This window comes from Gopherus evgoodei, chromosome 5 (assembly GCF_007399415.2).
Source record: "Gopherus evgoodei ecotype Sinaloan lineage chromosome 5, rGopEvg1_v1.p, whole genome shotgun sequence".
In the NCBI taxonomy this organism is placed as follows: domain Eukaryota; kingdom Metazoa; phylum Chordata; order Testudines; family Testudinidae; genus Gopherus; species Gopherus evgoodei.
Window position 1 is genome coordinate 29413058 of NC_044326.1, and position 23510 is coordinate 29436567.

A 23510-nucleotide genomic window follows, 5' to 3' on the forward strand; every position below is an offset into this window, starting at 1 on the left:
TGTGTCTGAAAAGCTACTATTTAACCCTTCCCTTCGTTTAAAGATAGAGCTGATGGAACCCAACTGAGAACCCTTGTTTCCTTTCAGTGATTACTAGAGCTGAATTCCCTGATGAGCAGGTCTGTGAGCTAATGTTTAGACATGCTGTGGGGACAGTGTTACAGTGAAGAGGCAGCATCAGAGAAGTTCCCACTACAGAGTGAAATCACTGAGAGCTGGACTAAATGGTGAAATCTCAGAACACAGTATTGCAGAAGTGGCAATGATAGCAGCAGCAGAGGTGGCAGGGAGCAGCCAGTGGTGAGAGAGAATACCACCACCACGTGGCCAGGGGCAGCAGAGATAGCAGCAGCAAGGAGCCAGTTGTAGAGATGGTGGTAGCAGTGGAGTTGTTGCTTGATGCTACCTGCCCCTTTTCAGGGGTGAGATGTGAACCCATCAGAATGCACCTCTAAAGTCTGGATCTTCACTGACCAAGGACAATCAAGTGCGAGTAGGGTGCAGCAAAGGGAAAAGGAAGTGGTGTGTTAAAGGGCTATTTGTTCAGTAGACTTTCTCACTGTGAAGTGGGAAACTGAGGCAAGGAACACTGCCCAATGTACTGTGGGTTGAGTGTTTGCTGATGGTTACATGACTTTGAATCATGATTGTGGCGTTTTACCATTATGATGATGTAGTCTGATCTCCTGCATAACATAGGCTATAAAATTTCACCCAGTAATTCCTGCATCAAGCCCATAACCTCTGATGGAGCTTGAGCAATGTTACTCAATGGGTAGTTTGAGATGTTTAAAATGAGTATTACAATGTAAAGCAAAGGAAATCTTTCTCCCTGAACCCTCTTCCCCCATCCTTACCTTTCAAAGTCAAGAATTTTCTGTCAGCATCTCAAAACCACCACACAAATGTAGACTTTTATCCTTCTTACTATAAATGTAAGAGTAACTGTAAGGGGATCACAAAATATTTGACCCCTAATCAAGGGTTGCCCATGTGAACTGAGCTAGAGTTTACCTTTTAGAAAGCCATCTAAGGTAAATTTTTCAAAAGGAACTAATAAGTCTTTGGCTAAGTGTCTAAATCACATTTGAAAAGGGGACTTAGACTCCAAAATCACTTAGAAGCTTTTGAAAATGTTACCTCTAATTTTGATTTAAAGACTTCAAGTGATGAGAAATCCATCTCATCCTTAGTTAAGTTGTTTGAAGGGTGAATCTGTATGTGGCTAGAAATGGGAAAAAAATCAGAATGTTATAGGAGTGGATGGAATGTGAAGTGAAAAGATGGGACAAGGACACCCTCGGTAGGGTGACCAGATGTCCTGATTTTATAGGGACAGTCCCGATTTTTGGGTCTTTTTCTTATATAGGCTCCTATTACCCCCCACCCCCATCCTGATTTTTCACACTTGCTCTCTGGTCACCCTAACCCTAGGACTTGTCAGAGTAAGCAAGCACTAGGACTTCCAGGAGCTGCCATGTTCTGCAGAAACTCAGGTTAGCTGATGGGGATGTTTCCTGTGAATTTAAACTAAAAGCTGATACAATAGACCTGTAAACAGGCCTGGGGGGTTGTCATTAAGGCAGTTGTCTGAAATGTCTCAATAGTCAGTGTAGAATCAATTAAAATAAGTCCACCTCTAAAACAATGAAGAAATTTGTGGAAAGCTTAGAATGGATGCACAGAGCAGAAGTATGGAAGCCGCATAAGCACTTACTGCAATTACATGGGATGTAGAAATAAAATTTCTAGACACCATTAATGACTGCTTCTTGGAACAGCTAGTTCTGGAACCCACAAAAGGAGAGGCAATTCTTGATTAAAGTCCTAAATGGAGCTCAGGATTTGGTCCAAGAGGTGAATATAGCTGAGCCGTTCAATAATAGCGACCATAATATGATAAATTTAACACCCTTGGAGGTGGGGAAATATGAAATAAACCCATCACAGTTGCACTTAACTTCCAAAAGCAGAACTCCACAAAAATGAGGAGGCTGGTTAAATGGAAATGAAAAGGAACAGTGTCAAGAATGAAATGCCTGCAAATTGCATGAAAGCATATTAAAAACACCATGCATACCCCCAAATAATTTTTTAAAAAGGCAATAAGACCACCAAAGAGGCCATGGTGATATTTTTTAAACAGAGTAAAAGAGACAGTTAGAGACAAAAAAAGAGATCTTTTAAAACCTGGAAGCTAAATCCTACTGAGGAAAATAGAAAGGAACATAAATTCTGGCAAGTCAACTGTAAAAGTATAATTAGGCTCTGGACAAAAAAGAATGCAAAGAGCAAATAGCAGAAGAAACACAAATTGAACAGCAATTTTTTTTTAAGTCCATCAGAAGCATGAAGCCTGCCAAACAATCAGTAGGGCCACTGAATGCTCAAGCTGCCACAGGAGCACTCAAGGAAGAAAGGCCATTGCAGAGAAGCTAAATGAATTGTTTGCATTAGTATTCACTGCAGGGGATTGAGGGAGATTCTCATACCTGAGCTATTCTTTTTATGTGACAAATCTGAGGAACTGTCCCAGATTGAGATGTCAAAAGAGGTGGTTTTGGAACAAATTGCTAAATTAAACCATAATAAGTCACCAGGACCAGATGGTATTCACCCAAGAGTTCTGAAGGAACTCAAATATGAAACTGTAGTATGTAATCTATGGCTTAAATCAGCCTTGGTACAAGATGACTGGTGGATAGCTAATGTGACACCAATTTTTAAAAAAAGTTCTGAAGGCGATCCTGGCAATTACACGCCTGTATGTCTAAGGGTATGGCTACACTTGAAACTCCAAAGCGCTGCCGTGGGAGCGCTTTGAAGTGTGAGTGTAGTCGCAGTGCCAGCGCTGGGAGAGAGCTCTCCCAGTGCTGCACGTACTCCACATCCTCGTGGGGTTCAGCTTGCAGCTTTGCAGTGCTGTATCTTGCAGCGCTCAGAGGGGTGTTTTTTTCCACACTCCTGAGCGAGAAAGTTGCAGCGCTGTAAAGCGCCTGTGTAGCCATGGCCTAAATTCAGTACCAGGCAATTGTTTGAAGCTCATGGGTGCAGTTGGGGAGGGGCAGAGGGGCATTTTCCTCCCCAAACAGAGGAAAGGTATAGCAGGGTGCACATGGGGTCACAGGTCAATGTCCACCCCTACTCCTTGATTTCTGCCAGTGCTTAGCTGCTCTGCCTGGCCTTTTGGGGGTGGGAAGGCTCTGTCTCTTCCATGTTGCACCTCCCCCCAAGCACATTTCCATTTCATTCAGTCCCTCTCCCTAGCAAAACAGAGCTGCTTCTCCTGCTGAGGGTGGCCACTGCAGCTGAATGCCACCTCCCACCAGGTCCTAGTGGCTATTGCTGTCATCTTCTACTGGCACCCTGCCTGGCCACCATCCTGTTTCCTGTACAATGGGGAATGCCCATGGGAGCGGGGGTAGGGATAGGGTGGAAGGAGGTGGGGTAGGTGGAAAAGGCAATAGGGAAGGTGATGGATAGGACTGGGGCAAGGGACAGCAGGGAGCTCCACCAGGAAGGCAGCTATAGCAGCAGCACTGGTGCAGCAGAGTGCCACAACTCCAACGCTCAGGTTGCTGCAGGAGCTCTCCAGTTAAGCCGGCCCGTTCTCCCTCTCCTGGCACCAGCAGTCCAGGTACTACTCCAGGTGGGGGGAGAGAGCCAGTGAAACAAGCTTCAGCATGTGCCCCCTCATCCAGCAGTCAAAACTATGTATATATTGAATCTACAAAACAGAATTATCAGACACAGATTAACATGATAGGATGGATAAGGGTCAACAAGGCTTTTGTAAAGGGATGTTTTTCTACATTTTCAAATATACTGATTTCTATTACAACACCGAATACAAAGTGTACAGTGCTCACTTTTCTATTATTTTTGTTTACAAATATTTGCATTGTAAAAATAAAATAAATAGTATTTTTCAATTCACCTCATACAAGTATGGTAGTGCAATCTCTATCATGAAAGTGTAATTTACAAATGTAGATTTTTTTCTACATAGCTGCACTCAAAAACAAAACGATGTAAAACTTTAGCGCCTACAACTCCACTCAGTCCTACTTGTTCAGCCAATCATTAAGACAAACAAGTTTGTTCATATTTACAGGAGATAATGGTGCCTGCTTCTGATTTACAGTATCACCTGAAAGTGAGAACAGGCGTTCGCATGGCACTTTTGTAGCCGGCGTCGCAAAGTATTTACCTGCCAGATATGCTGAACAGTCATATGCCCCTTCAAGTTTTAGCTATCATTCCGGAGACATGCTTCCATGCTGATGATGTTCATTAAAAAAATAAAAAGTGTGTTAAATAAATTTGTGATTGAACTCCTTGGGGAAGAACTTGTATGTCCCCTGCTCTGTTTTACCCACATTCTGCCATATTTTATTTTATTTTATTTTATAGCAGTCTCGGATGATAACCCAGCACATTGTTTGATTTACGAATACTGTCACTGCAGATCTGACAGAATGCAAAGAACGTACTGTAGCAGACCACAGACTTATCAGAGCGGCACCTCCTGCTGGTCATCCTGGGAATTAACTTTTTCAGCTCTGGAGTGCCTCCTTCTGGCCAGTGTCTTGCCTGCCTTAGACCCCGTGTCCCTCATGGACCCCGGTGCCCTTTACCTCAGGGTTCTACCCCAACAGTACTCCCACACTCTGGGTCTCCTCTCCACGGAGAACCCCCAACCCTCTAAACCCACCTTGCTTCAGTGGCTACTGCCAGTTATCTAGCCCCTGCTCACTGGGGCAGACTGCAGGCTGTAATGGTCCAGTCCCCTTGCCAGTGATGAGTGGCCAACAGCCTCTGCCTATCCCCAGGCCATACTTCCGAAGCCCCAGTACCTGCTGTGGCCTTACCCAAGGCCTCAGCCTGGGGAGTTGCCAGGCTGGAGCTCCCCAGCTCCCTTTGCCCTTCCCCAGCACTACTCTGCTTAAGGTACCTTGCTCCCAGGCAGCTAGCCCTTCCCATTCCAGGGCTAGAGTGAGACTCCTTCCAGCTCCTGGCTCATCAGCCCTCTTATCAGGGCCAGCTAGGCGATTGAACTGGCCACACTTATGGTCAGCTGCGCTCACTGCTTTTCCCAGCCACAGCCCTCTCCAGTGCTGCTTTTAACCCCTGCCTACCGGAGTGGGGCAGCTGCCCCACTACAGGTACCAATGTGAGATTTTTAAAAATAGTTACAGTACTCGACCCAAGGTTTAAGAATCTGAAGTGCCATCCAAAGTCTGAGAGTGATGAGGTGTGGAGCATGCTTTCAGAAGTCTTAAAAGAGCAACACTCTGATGTGGAAACTACGGAACTCAAACCACCAAAAAAGAAAATCAATCTTCTGCTGGTGGCATCTGACTCAGATGATGAAAATGAACATGCATCAGTCTGCTCTGGTTTGGATTGTTATTGAGCAGAACCCATCATCAGCATGGAAGCATATCCTCCGGAATGGTGGTTGAAGCATGAAGACATATGAATCTTTAGCGCATCTGGCACATAAATATCTTCCGACGCCATTTACAACAGTACCATGCAAATGCCTGTTCTCACATTCAGGTGACATTGTAAAGAAGAAGTGGGCAGCATTATCTCCTGCAAATGTAACCAAACTTGTTTTTCTGAGCGATTGGCTGAAGTAGGACTGAGTGGACTTGTAGACTCTAAAGTTTTACATTGCACTCAAAAACAAGGTTTTTTTGGTGTACATAATTAGACATTTGTAAGTTAAACTTTCCTGATACAGGTTGCACTCCAGTACTTATATTAGACGAATTGAAAATACTATTTCTTGTTTTTTACAGTGCAAATATTTGTAAAAAAAATAAAGTGAGCACTGTACACTTTGTATTCTGTGTTGCAGTTGAAATCAATATATTTGAAAATGTAGAAATCTAAAATTTAAATAAATGGCATTCTATTATTGTTTAACAGTGCGCTTAATTTTTTTTAATCGCTTGACAGCCCTAATTAGAATACTTCAAGCAAGCCCACAAATGTGCACAAAGGGGGAGCCAAGGGATAATGGTGCACTTAGATTTTCAGAAAGCCTTTGACAAGGTCCCTCACCAAAGGCTCTTAAGCAAAGTAAAGAGTCATGGGCTAAGAGGAAAGGTTCTCTCATGGATAAGTAACTGGTTAAAAGACAGGAAACAAAGGGAAACAAAGAAATTGTCAGTTTTCACAATGGAAAGGGGTAAATAGCAAGGTTCTCCAAGGATCTATACTGGCACCTGTGCTGTTCAACATTTTCATAAGTGATCTGAAAAAAGTGGTAAATAGCAAAGTGGTAAAATTTGCAGCTAATACAAAATTACTCACAATAGTTAAGGCCAAAGCAGACTTCCAAAAGTTACAAAGGGATGGCTCAAAACTGGGCAATTGAGCAACAAAATGTCAGATAAAATCCAGTCTTGATTAATGCAAAGTAATGGACATTGGAAAACAATCCCAATTATACACAGCAACTGATGGAGGTCTAAATTAGCTGTTGCCACTCCAGAAAGATCTTGGAGTCCTCATGGATAGTTCTCCGAAAACATCTGCTCTATGTGTAGCAGCAGTCAAAAAAGCTAAAAATGTTAGGAACCATTAGCAAAAAGATAGATAAGACAAAATATCATAACACTGTATAAATCTATGGTATGCACACACCTTGAATACTGTGCAGTCTTTGTTGTCCCATTTCAAAAAAGATGTATTAGAATTGGAAAAGGTGCAGAAAAGGGCAATAAAAATTATTAGGAGTATGGAACAGCTTCCATATGAGGCGAAATTAAAAAGACTGGGACTGTTCAGCTTGGAAAAGATGATTAGAGAGAAGATAGTCTATAAAATCATCAATGGTGTGGAGAAATTGAATAAGGAAGTGTTATTTACCCCTTCATGTAATACAAAAACTAGATGGTGGTGGTGAGACACCTAATGCAATTACTAGGCAATAGGTTTAAAAAACAAACATATAGAAGTACTTCTTTACTCAACACACAATCAACCCCTGGAACTCATTGCAAGGAGATGTTGTGAAGGCCAAAAGTATAACTGGGTTAAAAAAAGAATTAGATAAAAGTTCATGGAGGATAGCTCCATCAATGGCTATCAGCCAAGATGTCAGGGATGCAGCCCCATGCTTTGGGTGTCCTTAACCCTCTGACTGCTAGAAGCTGGGACTGGATCAATAAAATTGCCCTGTTCTGTTCACTCCCACTGAAGCATCTGGCACCAGCCACTGCCAAAATTTAGAATACTGGACTGGATGGACCATTGGGGTCTGACTCAATCTGTTCATTCTTATGTTCACTTAAAGACATGCGCATTGAAAAAACCCAAAGTGGAGACATACTCTCCGATAGGAAGAGAATTAAAAGCTGCTAGCCAAATTCAGCTGGTATAAGTGGGTATTACTCCATTAAATTCAATGCAACTAAAGCCATGTGTTGGAAGGAAGACGACAAGCCACACGGTCACCTACATTATCTGTGCTGCTTCCTCCTATGTGGGATCCTGCTCTGCAGAGACAGTAGGTTTCACCAGTTGCTGCTCCACCAGCTCATATCGACTTGTTGAAATGGCAGCTTCAAGTGATCTTTTATTGACAGCCCTTTGGAATGTAGGGATTGTTAAAATTGCTCACATAGACAAGGCCTGAATGTTATAAATTGAGGGCAATTAGGGGATCTAAGTATGAATTTGGAAGCTTTTTATTTGTATTACTATCTCCCCCAGCAAATTCCCTTCAGCCCCACTAGGAACTTGTTTTTCCAGAATTGGCAGAGGGTAGTCTTGTCTTTGGAACTTGCTTCCTCTGTTGCTGTGCCAGAGCATCACTCCATCAGTCTTTAGGGCACTGTGGCCCTCATTCTGCAGTCAGTCTCTAGTCAGCAAAGCACTTAAGCATGTGCTTAACTTCCAGCATGTGTTCAAGTCTCATTGGCTTCAGTAGGACTTAAGCATGTGCTTTGATGCTTTGCTGAACTGGAGCCTAAGACAGACCATAAAAAGTTTAAAGATATTCGGTAAGTCTGAACAACATAATCAGTTCACTGGAGGAGTTCTTTAATTTCAGGACATGGATTCACTTAATGAGTTGTCCAAATTATTTTTGTAGTAAATATATGATACCTAGATGGTGTGATACAGAGGCTTTATAAAGGGACTGATTATGCAAATCATTACTCATGTGAGTAAATCCATCCAAGTCAATTGTAAATACAGTGACACAATTAAGAAATTTAAAGATATAACAAATATTGCAACTCAGGGTTTGGGAAACATTTTATAATTTATATATAAAATCTCAGTAAGAAATCAAGTAGAATATCTGACAAATATGCGCCTTACAATAAGTAAGAAAAACAAAAAAAAATGCTAATTTTAATTATAAAACAAGAATATGAACAAAACATTTCAAAATAATCTTGGATTATTTGGCAACTCATCATATCATTGCAAGAGACAAATTTGATCTTAAGAAAAGCTTAACTATGTAAAACTTAACTTGAACATTTGCTCTTACGAGAGTTAATATATATTAAAAAAAGATTCTGGCAATAATACCAAGTTCTACTTTTTTAATACCTGTGTATAAAAAGTAACACAAAATGCTGAAGCTCCATAGTTATCTGAAGTTAAATATCACTTCTATGGGTCCCTCTTAAATGAAAGACAAACACTGAAAGAACAGTTAAGTTGTGAAATATAACATACTTCAGAATAGTTTTGGCTGAAATGGTCTGAATAAAGCTAAACTAGTACTATTTACTACTGAGGTTGGTACAAAATTCAGAGATGAAAAGTTAATCTGGAAAGATGCCTATTTTATACATAGTTATGAATGTAAACAGAAAAGGAAGAGAGTCCTCTTTACTATGCTAATCTACTTTAATACATGCAAGAGAATATTTTACCAGCTGTCTGAGAATATTTCAGAGAACTTTGGATTTTAGACAGCCCCGCTTCCCCACCCCCCAAAAAAAAAAAAAAAAAAAAAAAAAGATTCCTACTGATGGCTGCATAGAATTTAAAATGTCATTAATAAAACCTAAGGTATATACTAAAGTTTACAGACCAGTCCTCTCCATACAATAAATAAAGCATTCATCATTGATTAGATTCATACACAGTAAAATACAACCTATTTTTACAAGTTTATATACATAGAATATTAGTAGGCCCTTAGTGCCTGGTGGAGTGGAAGCATCTGTATTAGCATGTCACCTTGGGAAATTCCAACTTTCTGAGTCAGTGTTAAAATCTGTAATTGTTTTTCTTTCAGATACAAAGTAAACTTATTTTTTAATCTGTATAATATTCTGTATAAACCATAGTTTATAAAACTGTTTAAAATGTAACTTAAGTTCTGCATCTATTAACTTAGAGCTCAGAAACAAGCACATGCAAATACCTTTGCTTTAACACAACAAAACAGAAGCAGAGACCACTCTCTCTTCTTCCAACTTTTCCATGAATATTATCAGATGGTAACAATTATCGCTTTGTTTTCTTTAATGGTGTTTCGTCGACTTTCAGCTGGCCTTTTCTCCGTACCGCTGGTGGGCTGGCTTCCCTTTTACGCTTGCTAGTCTGCATCTTTAACCTAGACGTTATAACAATTATTAATAATACTTAGAATTTTTAGAATTGTTTATATTTTCAAAGGGGTTTTAGGTACACTTGCTTAGAGGCACACTCCTCCATCCCAGGGTGAGATGCCAGGAGATATTGTCTCAACTCCCCAGAGCACACCACCTCCCTCAGTTGCCCAGCATGTAGGGGGACTATATCCACTCCACCATGCCTTAGAACAGGGGTAGGCAACCTATGGCACGGGTGCCAAAGTCGGCACACGAGCTGATTTTCAGTGGCACTCACAGTGCCTGGGTCCTGGCCACCAGTCTAGAGGGCTCTGCATTTTATTTAATTTTAAATGAAGCTTCTTAAACATTTTAAAAACCTTATTTACTTTACATACAACAATAGTTCAGTTATATATATATTAGACTTATAGAAAGAGATCTTCTAAGAACGTTAAAATGTATTACTGCACACGAAACCTTAAATTAGAGTGAATAAATGAAGACTCGGCACAGCACTTCTGAAAGGTTGCTGACCTCTGCCTTAGAAGGATGCTACATATACTTACCCTCAATAGCCAGCCAGTTCCATTGGCTGGTGCAGAGAGGACAGGTGGTGGGACTATGTCCCTTTCTCTTCCCCCTTGTTTGGGGGATGGCTTGTGCCCCAGAAAGACATAAGCAGGGTTCAAGTTCCTTCATTCAAGACAGTAAAAGAACAGCAACTGACTCGTGTCTCTTGTGCAGGAAAGGGCATAATGGAAAGGCATCTTACCCACTCCCCTTTGTGCATGCACGTGTAGGCCAATCGTGCTTTAGCCCTACCCAGACATGACCACGGCCCGAACTACTGGCCATCATAAAGTACTTAATGTAAACTGAAATGCAGCCTCTAACTGTCAATATACAATATGTGCTTGTCATTATTGCTGCAAGTTATTTAAGCAGTGTGCGTGCTCCCAATGCCACATACTGGATGGAGGAATACTGTAGAGGTAAGCGATACTGTAGAGGGTTTCTGTGGAGCTAAACAATTATTTGTGCCCTTTATTGCTCCCGTATCATATATAGAGTTAGCCTCAAACTTAAAAATGGAAAAAAATGCTTTCCTTCCCTCTCCTCCCAGTGCCATTTTTTAAAACTTGAAATACTAAGAATCTCAAAAGGCTCCCTTCCCAAGTTCATCTGACAGAAAGAGGGAATCTCTTTGGAGAATCTGAGTAGGTCACATGCTGTTGAAACCTGAATTGCAGTTCTCCTGGCCTTGTGTGACATTATTAATCAGGCTCTCCCAAGTACTTTCCAAGATCTTCCAGCATAGAATGGGAAGTAAAAATCTGATATTTCAAATGTAAAAGAATACACAGAAAAAAAAAAATGAGGAAAAGTCCTTTGAAACAGTTTTGGGATATCAGAGAAAGGCAAAACCCACTTTTCTTTTTGCTTTGCAGTTCAGCATTGTAGTAAATTAGATACAGAAAAAAGGACCAATTTAATGACATCCAAAACAAACGGTAAAAGATGCTTCCATTTTCATACTTACTGCGCCAATGGAGGAGACTTGCTAACTTTTGCCTCACTAGGCGACCTCTTTTTTGCTGCTGAATTTTGCTGTTTTTTAGGAGAAACTGGACTTGGGCTGTTGCCTTTAGAAGCAGCACGGGTGGTTGGTTTGCTTGGCTGCTTTCTGAAACGTTAACAGAAAACTTTTTATAGAATGATGAATAAATACAGCAAAATAATCAAATCGTATTCAGCATGCATCTGTAATAAGTACAGGAAATTAAAAAACGATATGGCATTTGCCACAAGTGGATCAATACTGTCAATGCAAAATGACATCTGCAAATTTGGGAGTAAAGAAGAATACATTTTAAAGAAATCCAGAATTGAGGTTTGTCCTTTATTCTTGTAGTGCTTATCTTTAATTTTAAATTATGCACAGGGTATGGGAGGTGACTCTTCGTCTGACTCGGAAGGGGAACCCTACGTGCAGCCTAAGAGTCCTCCTTCGGTGACCACGGCGTGGGTCGCACCGTGCTGCCTTCCCCATGCTTGTCCTTTTTTTGCACTGGTGAGCACCCGCTGCCTGTGCGCTGCTTTTTGTGCTTCTTCTTTTGCACTGGGAGATGGTGAACGGTGCGGGGAAGAGCGCGGGGTGCCAGAGGTGCGCTTTGCACCGAGAAGTACTCTGTGCAGAATTGGAGCAGCTTTGCTCAGAGGTTGGTCTGAGAGTAGCTTCCATTAGGATAACCTTGAGTCCTATTTCTCTGTCCTTTTTAGTGAGGGGTCTAAAGTCTTGACAAATCTGGCACTTGTCCCTCATGTGAGTTTCTCATAAGCGCTTCAAAGAACTTGAGTGTGGGTCACTCATGGGCATAGGTTTGCTGCAGGAGACACAAGGTTTGAAGCTCAGGGACTCTACATATCGAGGGACTCTGTTCGTCCCAGGTGATAATTAGTCCCTAGCTACACTATTTACACTACCTCTAAACTACAATCTCTATATACACTAAAGCTATGCTTAAAACAATAGCTAAGAATCAAAGTCCAAAATCCACTGGGAAGAAGCCTTACTGAAGCAAGAGGGATCGTTCCAGCAACATCATGGGCGGTAGAAGGAAAATTGAGAAGATGAGTGGCCTGCAGAGCCCCTTATGCCAGCGCATAGGCACACGACTTCAGAGGGCACTAGAGCTGGCCCAACAAATAACACTGAGGGAAAATCTCTGGCAATGGTGGACCCAGTGTGCACACATCTCATGTGCAAGCACCTGAAGAAGAACCTTAGTTATGAGCAAGTATCTGGTCTTGGGTGTGTTGATGTTAGCAGTATAGGTAACTCCTCCTGGAGGATTCACAGACAAACAACAATTGTATGACTGTTCTTCTGTTTTGCATATAAGATCTTGAGGGCCAGAGAGTATTGCTGTTAAAGGTGTGGTGTGAACACCAGTTGAGTCCCATAAAGGTAAAAATGAGGTCCTCAAAAATGAAGCCAAGATAGTGATTACTAGAATCCCAATGAAGATGGTGGTGTCAAAGTACGTTGTCACTGAAAATGGAACCAAGAAGGATCTTCTGAGTTAGTCAAGCCCTGACATCTGATTCTGTGGTTCCATGGGAATCCTATGCTCAACATAATCATCAGGAAGACTAGAAATGAACTTTTGTTGGCTGCACTGAGAATAGCCCTTAGAATTCACCAGATCAGCCATCAGCACTGACAGAGATTGAGGTTGGTCTCTCGGGCAGTACTTTTGGTACCATTTAACTTTTGGCATCAGGAAAGAAGATGTCTCGCTAATCTCAAAGGGTCACTAGAATGAAACTTCTTGCTTTAGCACTGCAGATTGGCACTGTGCCTCATTTTTTCCTATAATTCTTAAAGAAACGGCAGTTGACAATTGTGGTGCTGTCTCCTTTTCTTCTCATGGTCTCGAGGTACAAAAGAAAAAAGGCATGGAATTGAGTCAGAGGCCTCTTGCTTGCCTACTAGATCACCCAGATTCTCCTGGCCTCAAACTTGGGAGAAATCCCTACCAGGAGGGCTATGAAGAAGGGCATGGAATTAGTTCTTACATGCCTGATACAATAAGTGTCTTTTGGGAATCTTCAGGTCTTCTTGATTCTTGAGAAGAGAGAGACTGTCCATCCAAGTTTGCTGATGTAATAATAGACGGTAGCCTAATTGTCTGCTTGAATCAGAAATACCTTTTGGAATACTCCAATTTTGGACATGACCTCATCTTCAGGACTTTATATAAAGTTGGACTTCTGGAGAAATCAAGTGCTCTTCCCTTTATTTGGGCTCCTCATCCCAAGATGAGGGTTACTACAATTTGTATTGGAGTAGTTTGGCAGGCCTTTCCATACTGAAAATTTTATTTGCACTGCCACAACACAGAGCATCGTGAAAGCAGCTAGTTTCTCAATGCAGCAAGAATACCAGTATGGCTGGTGGAACGCTAGGGTGTGTGTGTGGTATTATGACCACTATAGTAGCCATCAATTTCACCATCTAGAGCATGGGCCTTGCAGAAACTTGCTGACTCAGGTGAATTCTTCTTGTCACCTCTGTGATGTCCTGGACTTTTTACAGGGTGAATTAAAGCTTTTAGATGAGCCAAGTTTATCAGTATTCCTATATACTACATTATTACATAAGGATAAAAGGAGATTTTAGATCTATGAACTTATTAACTGCAGCACCCTAAGGTTGGCAAGAACAGATCTTAGGGACACATACTGCATGGGCGCCAGTCCAACAGGCAACAACTCACTCATTACTAGAATCAATTCCTTATCAGGAATCCAAGATTTAACAAGCAGATGGTATGCAGCCATTATGCATGTGAAGCGTTTGTCAACACATATCTAGCTGCCCTCCTCCAGAAGGGGTAGGACTGTACATCTTATGGTGGTTGAACATGTAATTTCTAGATAGTTTCTATCAGATACCACAAATAGAATTCTCTCCCCTATTGCATTTTCTTAACTTGACTACCATTGAGTAATATGACAGCACATGATAGAAAAAAGCCTGGCACTGTGATTCAGAGTCTCCGACTTCATTAAGCAAAAAGTCACTAGATACCATGACAATCTGAGAGAGGGCTAAACTAATGCCAACTTCATTATAACTGCTATAGATGATACCAGAGGCTCACTTTATGATGACATGAGGCACAATATTTACAAGGAACAAGTCCCCACACCACACACACACACGACTTTACGTGTTGTAGCTAAAAAGATAACCTTTAAAGTATTAAAATCTCAGCTCTTTATACATGCAACCCACCAACATATTTGTTCCAGTTACTGGTAAACATGCTTTACCATTCCCACCATTCTCCCTGCCAGTTTCATTCCTGTGAGAACTGAAAAGCATGTCAGTTTCCAGGATGAGTGGAGGATGGCACGAAATATTAGCTTTCAATTGCAAAGACATTGCTTTGTGCTTGGTCTACACATAAAAGTTGTATTGGCATAGTTACATTGGTCAGGGTGTGAACTGCCAGTGTAGATGCAACTATGCAGATGGAAGACTGCTTCTGTTAACATAACTAATGGTGTTCGGGGAGGTGCAGTTACTACACCAACAGAAAAAACTGTCAGTGTAGGCTGTGTCTATACTGGAGGCAATGCTGGCGTAGCAGTGGTGACATAGGTTGTGTAGAATAGACAACCTTAGAGTTGCAATTCGTAGTTCAACCTGTTGAGGAGCTGGGATTTTTAACACTAGTGTTACTGTCCTGTTTTGTAGGGATGACAGATTTTTCAATATCAGACTTTAAAAAAAAAAAAAAAAAAAAAAAAAAAAAGAGGCTAGTTAACTGTACATCTCTCATAGAAAATTGGTGGCAATGTCTTTTAAAAATACTTGCTAGCTGAATATTACTTCTGAGCCTCTAATCTCGTGGCTGATCTAGTTGTGGCTCCAGAGTGTGTTTCATCATCATCTTCATCATCATCATCATCTTCATCATCATCTTCCTCCTGTTCTTTCGTTTCCTCTTCAGCAGCAGATGCCAACTTCCGATGTTTTCTTTCCGGCTCCAGTATTTCTGTCCATGACAAATTTTACATGTGTTATAATTTCATGAAAGGCCCTTCAAAAGGATATAGACACTTAGTTTAGAAAAGGCATTTAAAATGGGACTTGTAGTAAAATAAGCAATTTTCCGTTTCCTTCATCCTTCAACACTTTTAATTCACACTTGTTTGACTTAATCTCTCAAACACATTCTCAATAGTTTACTTTGGCAGTTCACAGCCAGAATTCATAGAGAATTCATGGGGGTTTATAGAAGCATCTGGGATGTACCAATTCTGACATGAGATTACAGCAATTTACATAATATTTACACTAGCTGTAACCCAATGATTTTTTCCCAATGAAAGGAAAACACAATAAAGCTGATCTTGTTACAATTTAATGCATACCTAGGCACAGTAAACTCTTCAGTCTGTTAAGAGTAGCACAATTTCATGTCTTACCAGTTTCCTCTGATGGAATCACAGAACATCTGGGCTTTCTTCCTCTTCGACGCACAGTCATCTCTGCTTTTCCCGCCTCACCCTCCTGCGGTAATGAAATGAAAACAAACAGGATTAATGATATGTGAGAAAGTGGGCCATTTTTCAGTATACTGTTTAGAGGCTTTCTGTAAAAATGTCTGCACTTACATTTGCTGTTTCTTTCTTATTAGACGTCTCTTTAGCTAAAAAGAAGAAACACTGTAAGAACTCTACCCAAATGTAAAACTGAACTTCAGATCCCTTTACTAAATCAATCTTTTTAAAAAAGAAGTTTCCAAACTCAGTTTGTTGGCTTTTTATAAACATTACCAAAGTAGTCAGAAACACATTTAAAGGCTCTCTTTCCAGCAGGGATGCCAACCAACTGGAAACAAAAGGCAGGCTTTTTTGTTTTTGAAAAGAGAGATAGCTTATTCATTAATAATATTCAGGTCTTTAAAATTAAGATTTTTAGGTCACATTACACTATTTACTGCATTTATTGATTTAAAATGAGTCGTTAATGACATTTTACTTTAATGAAAAAGCAAAGTTATTTAACTATTTCAATTGCTATCTAACAGATGAGGATGGCAGCAACAGAAAAGGACAGAGTTTTAGGGTCTGACTGCAATTCTTGCATGACTCAAAAGGGACTATTCATGTAAAGGTAGACTGGGTCCTTCATTTAATACTCCTGAAGGACTGTGGTGCATGTTTTAAAAATGCATATACAATCTCCACCATGCAAACTATCCTAAGAAGCAGCTCCTAGGCCTGAAAGGGAAACTATATATGTGCTGTCACTGTAGTGGGTGCTTACAACCTTTAACTTTGGCCTGCCCAACTCTGTGTTGGAACAAAGTCTACTCCATCCCTGGGAGAGAATTTTGCCATCTGGCACCATCTGCATAATAGTGCAGATAGAAATCCCTCATAACAGAAAGGAGGCTCTTGACAAAAGCAAATTGTCTTTTCCTCCCACCTACAGAACTACTAGCTCTCTTTGCTATTTGCAAGGCATGAGAAAATCCCACTCCCAAGCCTCAACTTTGCCAGTTTGGTTCGACAAAGCTTGATCATCCTATTAGTCCATCTGCTTATCTGTCATAGCATATATAGAAAGGACATTATCCATCCATATTATTAGACTGTATGAGCAGAAACATATACTAAAACTATAAACACACATTTAAGTGCGTTGGAGTTGAGTCAATACATTTAATGAAAAAGCTCGAATTGTGAATGAAATTTATTATTAACATTCAAAGACCTGCATAATTATATTTAATATAGACATGCAACAAAAACCTATGACAGTAGGCCTTTAAGAACATAAGAATGGCCATACTGGGTCAGACCAAAGGTCCATCGAGCCCAGTATCCTGTCTACCGACAGTGATCAATGCCAAGTGTTCCAGAGGGAGTGAACCTAACAGCTAATGATCAAGTGATCTCTCTCCTGCCATCCATCTCCACCCTCTGACAAACAGAGGCTAGGGACACCATTCCTTACCCATCCTGGCTAGTAGCCATTAATGAACTTAACCTCCATGAATTTATCTAGTTCTTTTTTAAACCTTGTTATAGTCCTAGCCTTCACAACCTCCTCAAGCAAGGAGTTCCACAGGTTGACTGTGCGCTGTGTGAAGAATTTCTTTTTAAATCTGCTGCCGATTAATTTCATTTGGGGGCCCCTAGTTCTTATATTATAGGAACAAGTAAATAATTTTTCCTTATTCACTTTCTCCACACCACTCATGATTTTATATACCTCTATCATATCCCCTTAGTCTCCTCTTTTCCAAGCTGAAAAATCCTAGCATCTTTAATCTCTCCTCATATGGGACCCATTCCAAACCGCTAATTATTTTAGTTGGCCTTCTCTGAACCTTTTCTAATGCCAGTATATCTTTTTTGAGATGAAGAGACCACATCTGTACGCAGTATTCAAGATGTGAGCATAACCATGGATTTATATAAGGGCAATATTCTCCGTCTTATTCTGTATCCCTTTTTAATGATTCCTAACATCCTGTTTGCTTTTTTGACTGCTGTTGCACACTGCGTGGACGTCTTCAGAGAACTATCCACAATGACTCCAAGATCTCTTTCCTGATTAGTTGTAGCTAAATTACCCCCCATCATATTGTATGTATACAATATACCTTGCAAAATAAACCTAATGAATAATAAAACGTGAACAGAGTTCATTCATTTTGCCGTGTTAAACTATGAATACATTAACATTTCAGTACATTTTGTAAAATCTGACAAAACACAGATGTGTTAAAAAGTACCCCAGAAGATAGTACTTTTTCTTTAAAATACAAAGTGGTAGAATCATAGGACTGGAAGGGACCTCAAGAGGTCATCTAGTCCATATAGTATGGATACTCCAGCTCTGCTATAAAGCTTCAATAAAAGTATATAAACAAATTCTGCCCTGAACCTGTATAATAATCCAAAAAAAATCTTGATCCAGTAACAATCATGATAGTAATTGGTGCAAAACAATTTCACTTATAAATCCAGTATCATGTGCTCATAACTTTCTGAAAAATTCTTGTGACATTTTCCATGCTTAAAGTTTTGCCCAATGAAGATTATTTTGGGGAGGGTTGTGGGAAATATGAATCAACTGTTTCTCTCTCTCTCTCTGTTATACAGAAAAGCCCCCAAGCCCCATTTCCTATTGTGAACATTAAGTCTCTCCCCACAATGAACCCTCATGCAGATAGCCATTTTTAAGCCAGACTTTGAGGTTTCAAACATAGCATGGAACTAGCCTCACTGAAGTGTAATGCCTTGGTCAGGTTTGAAAAAAAACCTGTTTTTATTTAATAGTTATATACATTTGAAAATACTACTTGGGGCATGGGAAGTAGTAGAAACAAAAATCACCTCATAAAAATTCTCCTTGGCTGTGAAGCCTACAAAAAACTAGAGAGTCGTCAGGCTCCTGGTTTGCTGAGACAACAGCCTATCATGCTGACCGATACCATCCCATTGTTGCTTTTTATACCTCCCTTGGTCTATCTGTACCCACCTTCTGATCCCATTTCCACAGAAAGTGAAGTTACCCTATCTTTTCTCAGCTACGGACTCATTTTTCTATTTTTATTTTAACCTTCTTACCTTATTATTTGCAATTTTGGTATCTGATTCATAGAAAGAGATGGAAGCAAAAGAGGGAATGTGATCACTAGCAGTTGAGAGTCGGTTTTACTATAGCAGCCACTACTTCTGTGTTCTGCCCTGTGCTCCCCAACAGAGTGCATATAGCTTAACAACATTTTCTGTCGTGTATTATTCCTTACTTAACACCAGGAGCAGCACTGTTGAAATAAGTCCTACCAGGATCAAAAGAGAATAACCTAATTGCTATCTTTCTATTCTATATAAAACTCATGTAAGGGAGGGACATCATGTTTCTACCAATTCATTTACTTAGTTTCATAGAGAGGAGACACTCGAATGCAGAGGCAAAGCTCAGGAAGGACACTTTAGAACCATCTGGAAGGTAAGCTTTTATAGGTCTCCCCCTTCTCTTTCCTGTTGATCTGTTAAGGTAGATGGATAATTTACTTGCTTACCTGTTTGAGAAAACTTTCCTCTAGTAGCAAGAATTGGAGACTGTTGAACCTAAAATTAAAAAAAGCCCCAAACATTTCTTAAAATAGAACTAGATAAACCTAGCAATGGATTAGCAAGCACTGAATTTTACTTCTATAGATATAAAAACATGTTTCCAAACCCGGAAACAATAGAAAAGTCTGATTGACATGCGGAACATTTTATATCTAATTTCTTGTAGTGACACTGGTCTGCATTTATTCCATGCATGACTGGACAACAGAGTTCAGAACAATTTATTTGTCAGGTTAGTCCATGGACAAATCAAATTACATCAATTATTGAAACATGCATTTTACACCTTGGAATGCTACTGCTTACCAAACACTTATTGAAAACAACCGAGATCACACAAGTTTCTGAAAACTAACCTTGCACAGTCAAGGCAATTTAACAGTATGTCATGATATGTAGGAAAGGAAGGTGTGGTACAGCAATTTTATGTAAATCTACACTACTACAGAAACTCACAAAATCACTACAGCCACAAGTTAGTGTTCACTCTGGATAGAGGAAAAACTGCATAACTACAATCTGCTATAAGAATACAAAAAGAGTTGCTTTTACCACTGGATTTAAGAGTCTGCAATAAGGAGTCTAAAGTTGCCTTTGAAGTGTGCATTTATCCCCAGTAGCATTAATGGATCAGAAGCAATCTCCCCTTTCTTATCTCCAACCACTAAGGCTTCACATTATAGGGACACTATTTCTGGTGGAGGGTAGATCCAGCTCCTTCTGGACCCAATGTATGTTGATTGATAAATATGCCAATGTCAGTCACCACAGAAAGATGCAGGACATTCCCTTATAAGGGACTGTTAGAAATTGTCAGCTAACAACAAAAGTTGAGTGGGATTAGAAGTAGATGAAGAACAGTAATTCTGTTTCACGGAAGATTTCCAAATTTGTTTTCATTCTGATTTGGAACAAAAACAAAATGATGAAAGATGTTCAGCAAAACAAATCCAAAAAGGGCTTTACTGAAAAATTGATTTGGAACAATTGTGCCAGGCAAGTTGAAGGGGATTTGGGAGCCTAGAAACTTTGGCTGAGCAGGGAGCCTCAAAGCTCAGGAGCTGGGGTTCTCAGGTTCTTCAGCAGCCTGCTTGTAGGGTTGCTAAGAAGCCAGGAAGATTGGGATTTTGGTTTTACATGGATCCTGGGCCAACTGACTTCTCAGGCTGCCAGACTCCTGTGGACCATTTCAAATTTCATGGCTTGGCATTTACCTTTGGAAAAATGCTGAGCCAGAAAATTTCCAGATCAGCTACACTTGAGGTAAAAGTTCTGATTCAACAGCACACCACACTATAAATTTGACTGGACTGTACTGAGCAAAAATGCTTTCCACAGAACAGGTATCCTCTTTAGCAGCTGTTGCACGTGTTAGACAGCAAAGACTCTTAGAAGTTAGAGGGTTACCTGGGGAGCTCTTAATTTACTATTCACATACATCTGTCTTCTGAGTAGGCCTATTAGCTTAAATTGCAACTGAAATCCCCCAGTACTGAAACTCCCGACAACGTATAGGGATCACACAACCAGCTTTTTTACTAGATCATTTCTTCTACATATATGAGGCGAGTGATACTTAGATGCACTGAGCTCACTGCTGGAACTAATAGGGTGGAAAAGGAGGCCAAACTAAGTCTTTTCCTCCTTTCCCGATACTTAGGCCAAAATGACCCCAGCATAGGTTATAACAGCATACACATGTCTGCAATCAGTATTTGAGTTGGTGTGTAAAATTATCTGTAAAAAGTTTGCTATTTTATTTACAATTTTTGAAAGAGAATTTACATAGAATCATAGAATATCAGGATTGGAAGGGGCCTCAGGAGGTCATCTAGTCTAATGCTCTGTTCAAAGCAGGACCAACCCCAACTAAATCCTCCCATCAGCATTTACAATGCTGGATTAAAAAAAGTACTGCTAGACTGCTGGACACTGCTACTGAGTTCCAATTGGTTAGAGTATCTTTTTGCTCACAGAAATCAGATTATTATATTGGATTATATTTTCACAGCAATACACTCAACCATTAATTTCTAGTTTATATATTTATTGATTTGTTTTTTACATGGTAAATTACATAAAAATAGTTTTAAATGACCAAAATGTGTGTACACTGGAATCGCATCATAGGTGCATTTAACATATGCGATTTTAACTATATGCGCTCGGCAAAACAAAACAAAAAACGAGAAAAACAACAATTTAAATACTGTACCTGCAGTGCGGGTGATTCCGCCCGCCATTCTACTCAATGAATGTTTGACTATATGCGATTTTCGCTTTACGCGCTGAATTTAGAACCTAACCCCCACGTAAGATGCGACTCCCCTGTATCCAAATAAAATATTCAGACACTTACATTCCCAGTGTTTATGTCAGCTTCTGAATCCACCCCTGAAGGAAAAAAAAAAAAATTCAGAAAAATCATTGTTAACATTTTCATATTTTCCATGAAGGTATCACATAGTACTTACTACTCTGTACTGCTTCAGGAGGGTATTTACGAGGCCTTCCTCTTTTCCGCTTAACTATTACAGGTTGATTTTCCTAAAAAGAGGGGAGAAACAGGCTTTAGTTACTGTAACATCAGGTTTTAAATTAGTGCAGGTATTCATTCAAACAGTGGGAATAATAAGAATGACCATATTATCCTGGCTTTAAGGGAAATCTGAGACCTTTTCTAGTACAAAGTATCTTTCCAATGACATACAGAACAGCCTTCAAATCATAATAGCCAAAAAGTCTGCAGTCAAACAGCTGAGCCATTCAGATGATCAAAATAAGATTTTTATTTCTATTATTTAAAGACATATGTCCTGAGTAAGAATCGCTGCAGATGTAACTTACACTATATCACTAGTTGGGGTCTACATATTTCAAGGCTTTGGTAAAGAATGCAATCTTTTACCTCAAGGTCATTGGCTTGAATCTAGCCCAGGTTGTAAATAACAAAAATCATCATCTGATTGCTGTATTGTAGCCTCTGTGAAATAAGTTAGTGGGTGTCAGTCTAATTTTTACTGGACAGATAGCCAGATCCCAAAACCCACCACAACTGGCACCTCATTGGCAGTTCCATGAGAGAGACCAAAGACTGAGGACCTGATCCAAAGCTCACTGAAGCCAAAAGGTAGTCTTTCCTCTGATTTCAGTGGACTTTGGATCAAGCTGTGAATGAAGAAGGAAACCTACTTCTCTCTCAGCTCTAGGATATGTCTACATTGCAGCTGAGAGCATGAATGGAGCTTGTATAGATGTACCCATGCTAGCTATAGTCTAGCTACCTCACTAAAAGGAAAAGAGGATGCTGCAGTGCAAGCTTCATAAGCCCACTTGACATTTTTGCGTACATACTTGCTAATACAGCCCACACAAGCCCACACTGCAGTTTCCTCACTTTTCCTTTTAGCAAGTTAGCTAGAGTACAGACAGCACAGATATGTCTACAGAAGCTGCAATTCACATCTCCAGCTGCAATACAGATGTACTCTTAGGCTACATCTATACCACAAGCTAGAAGTGTGATACTCAGCTTGTGCATGCATACGTGCACTAGTCTGATGAGAGCTAATGCAAATATAAATAGTTTTCTTGCTGCTACTGCGGCTACGCTACTATTTATACTCATGCAAGCTCTTCTCAGGCTAGCACAAATGTATGCACACGAGTTCAGAATCACACCTTTAACTCATTAGGTAGACATAGCTTTAGAGATGCTTCTTCCAATTTTGGGTTTTAATACAATAGGAGTATTCTAAGTAAATTTGCACTGTCACTACCTGTGCTATGTCTAGGTAGTGATTGCAGTCTCCAGGACAGTCAATCAATGCACCTTTCACACACAGTAAATTAACTTACATTTCTAAGCCACATACCTTGCAGACAGAAAACTATTTTAAATTTTTTTGTGGTACTATTTTTCATACCCCTGTTTGCAAAGCCAGACTGCTTCCTTAATTAACATAAATTCAACTCTCTCTCTCTCTCTCAAGAGAAAAAATACAAATATATTTAAACTTCTGAAAATTGCCTACAATAGCTTTTCCACATTATCAATATGGCAAGATTTGGTGCCCTGATATCAGGGCTAGAAATAGAGTCCTTATACCATTGGAAAGGGATAGTTATTGGCATTTAACAGTAAATAGCAACAATTACTGTGATTTATAGTTTTGAAGAGTCATGAGATATCAGATCTCAAACCTGTCAGTGGTTCAGAATTTACTTTTGTATATATTTCAGGCCATTGTAGTTTGGAGG

At 40.0% G+C, this 23510-nt stretch overlaps 1 protein-coding gene across 5 annotated transcripts in view; it reads right to left on the reverse strand.

Annotated features, from left to right (window-relative positions):
• Positions 1-8349: 8349 nt before the first annotated feature.
• Positions 8350-23510, reverse strand: part of BOD1L1 (biorientation of chromosomes in cell division 1 like 1) — a 54922-nt gene continuing 39761 nt past the window's right edge. For 3 of the 5 annotated variants that reach the window (XM_030563015.1, XM_030563014.1, XM_030563013.1), the window contains 8 exons: positions 21725-21797; positions 21610-21644; positions 19196-19244; positions 15768-15802; positions 15579-15663; positions 14980-15145; positions 11119-11262; positions 8350-9598 (listed from right to left, as the gene is read on the reverse strand). In XM_030563015.1, coding sequence (XP_030418875.1) covers positions 9490-9598; positions 11119-11262; positions 14980-15145; positions 15579-15663; positions 15768-15802; positions 19196-19244; positions 21610-21644; positions 21725-21797 — 696 coding nt within the window. In that variant the 3' untranslated portion in view covers positions 8350-9489. Of the gene's footprint in view, positions 9599-11118; positions 11263-14965; positions 15146-15578; positions 15664-15767; positions 15803-19195; positions 19245-21609; positions 21645-21724; positions 21798-23510 lie in introns of those variants that run through there. The other 2 variants (XM_030563017.1, XM_030563016.1) reach the window with 2 other exon arrangements.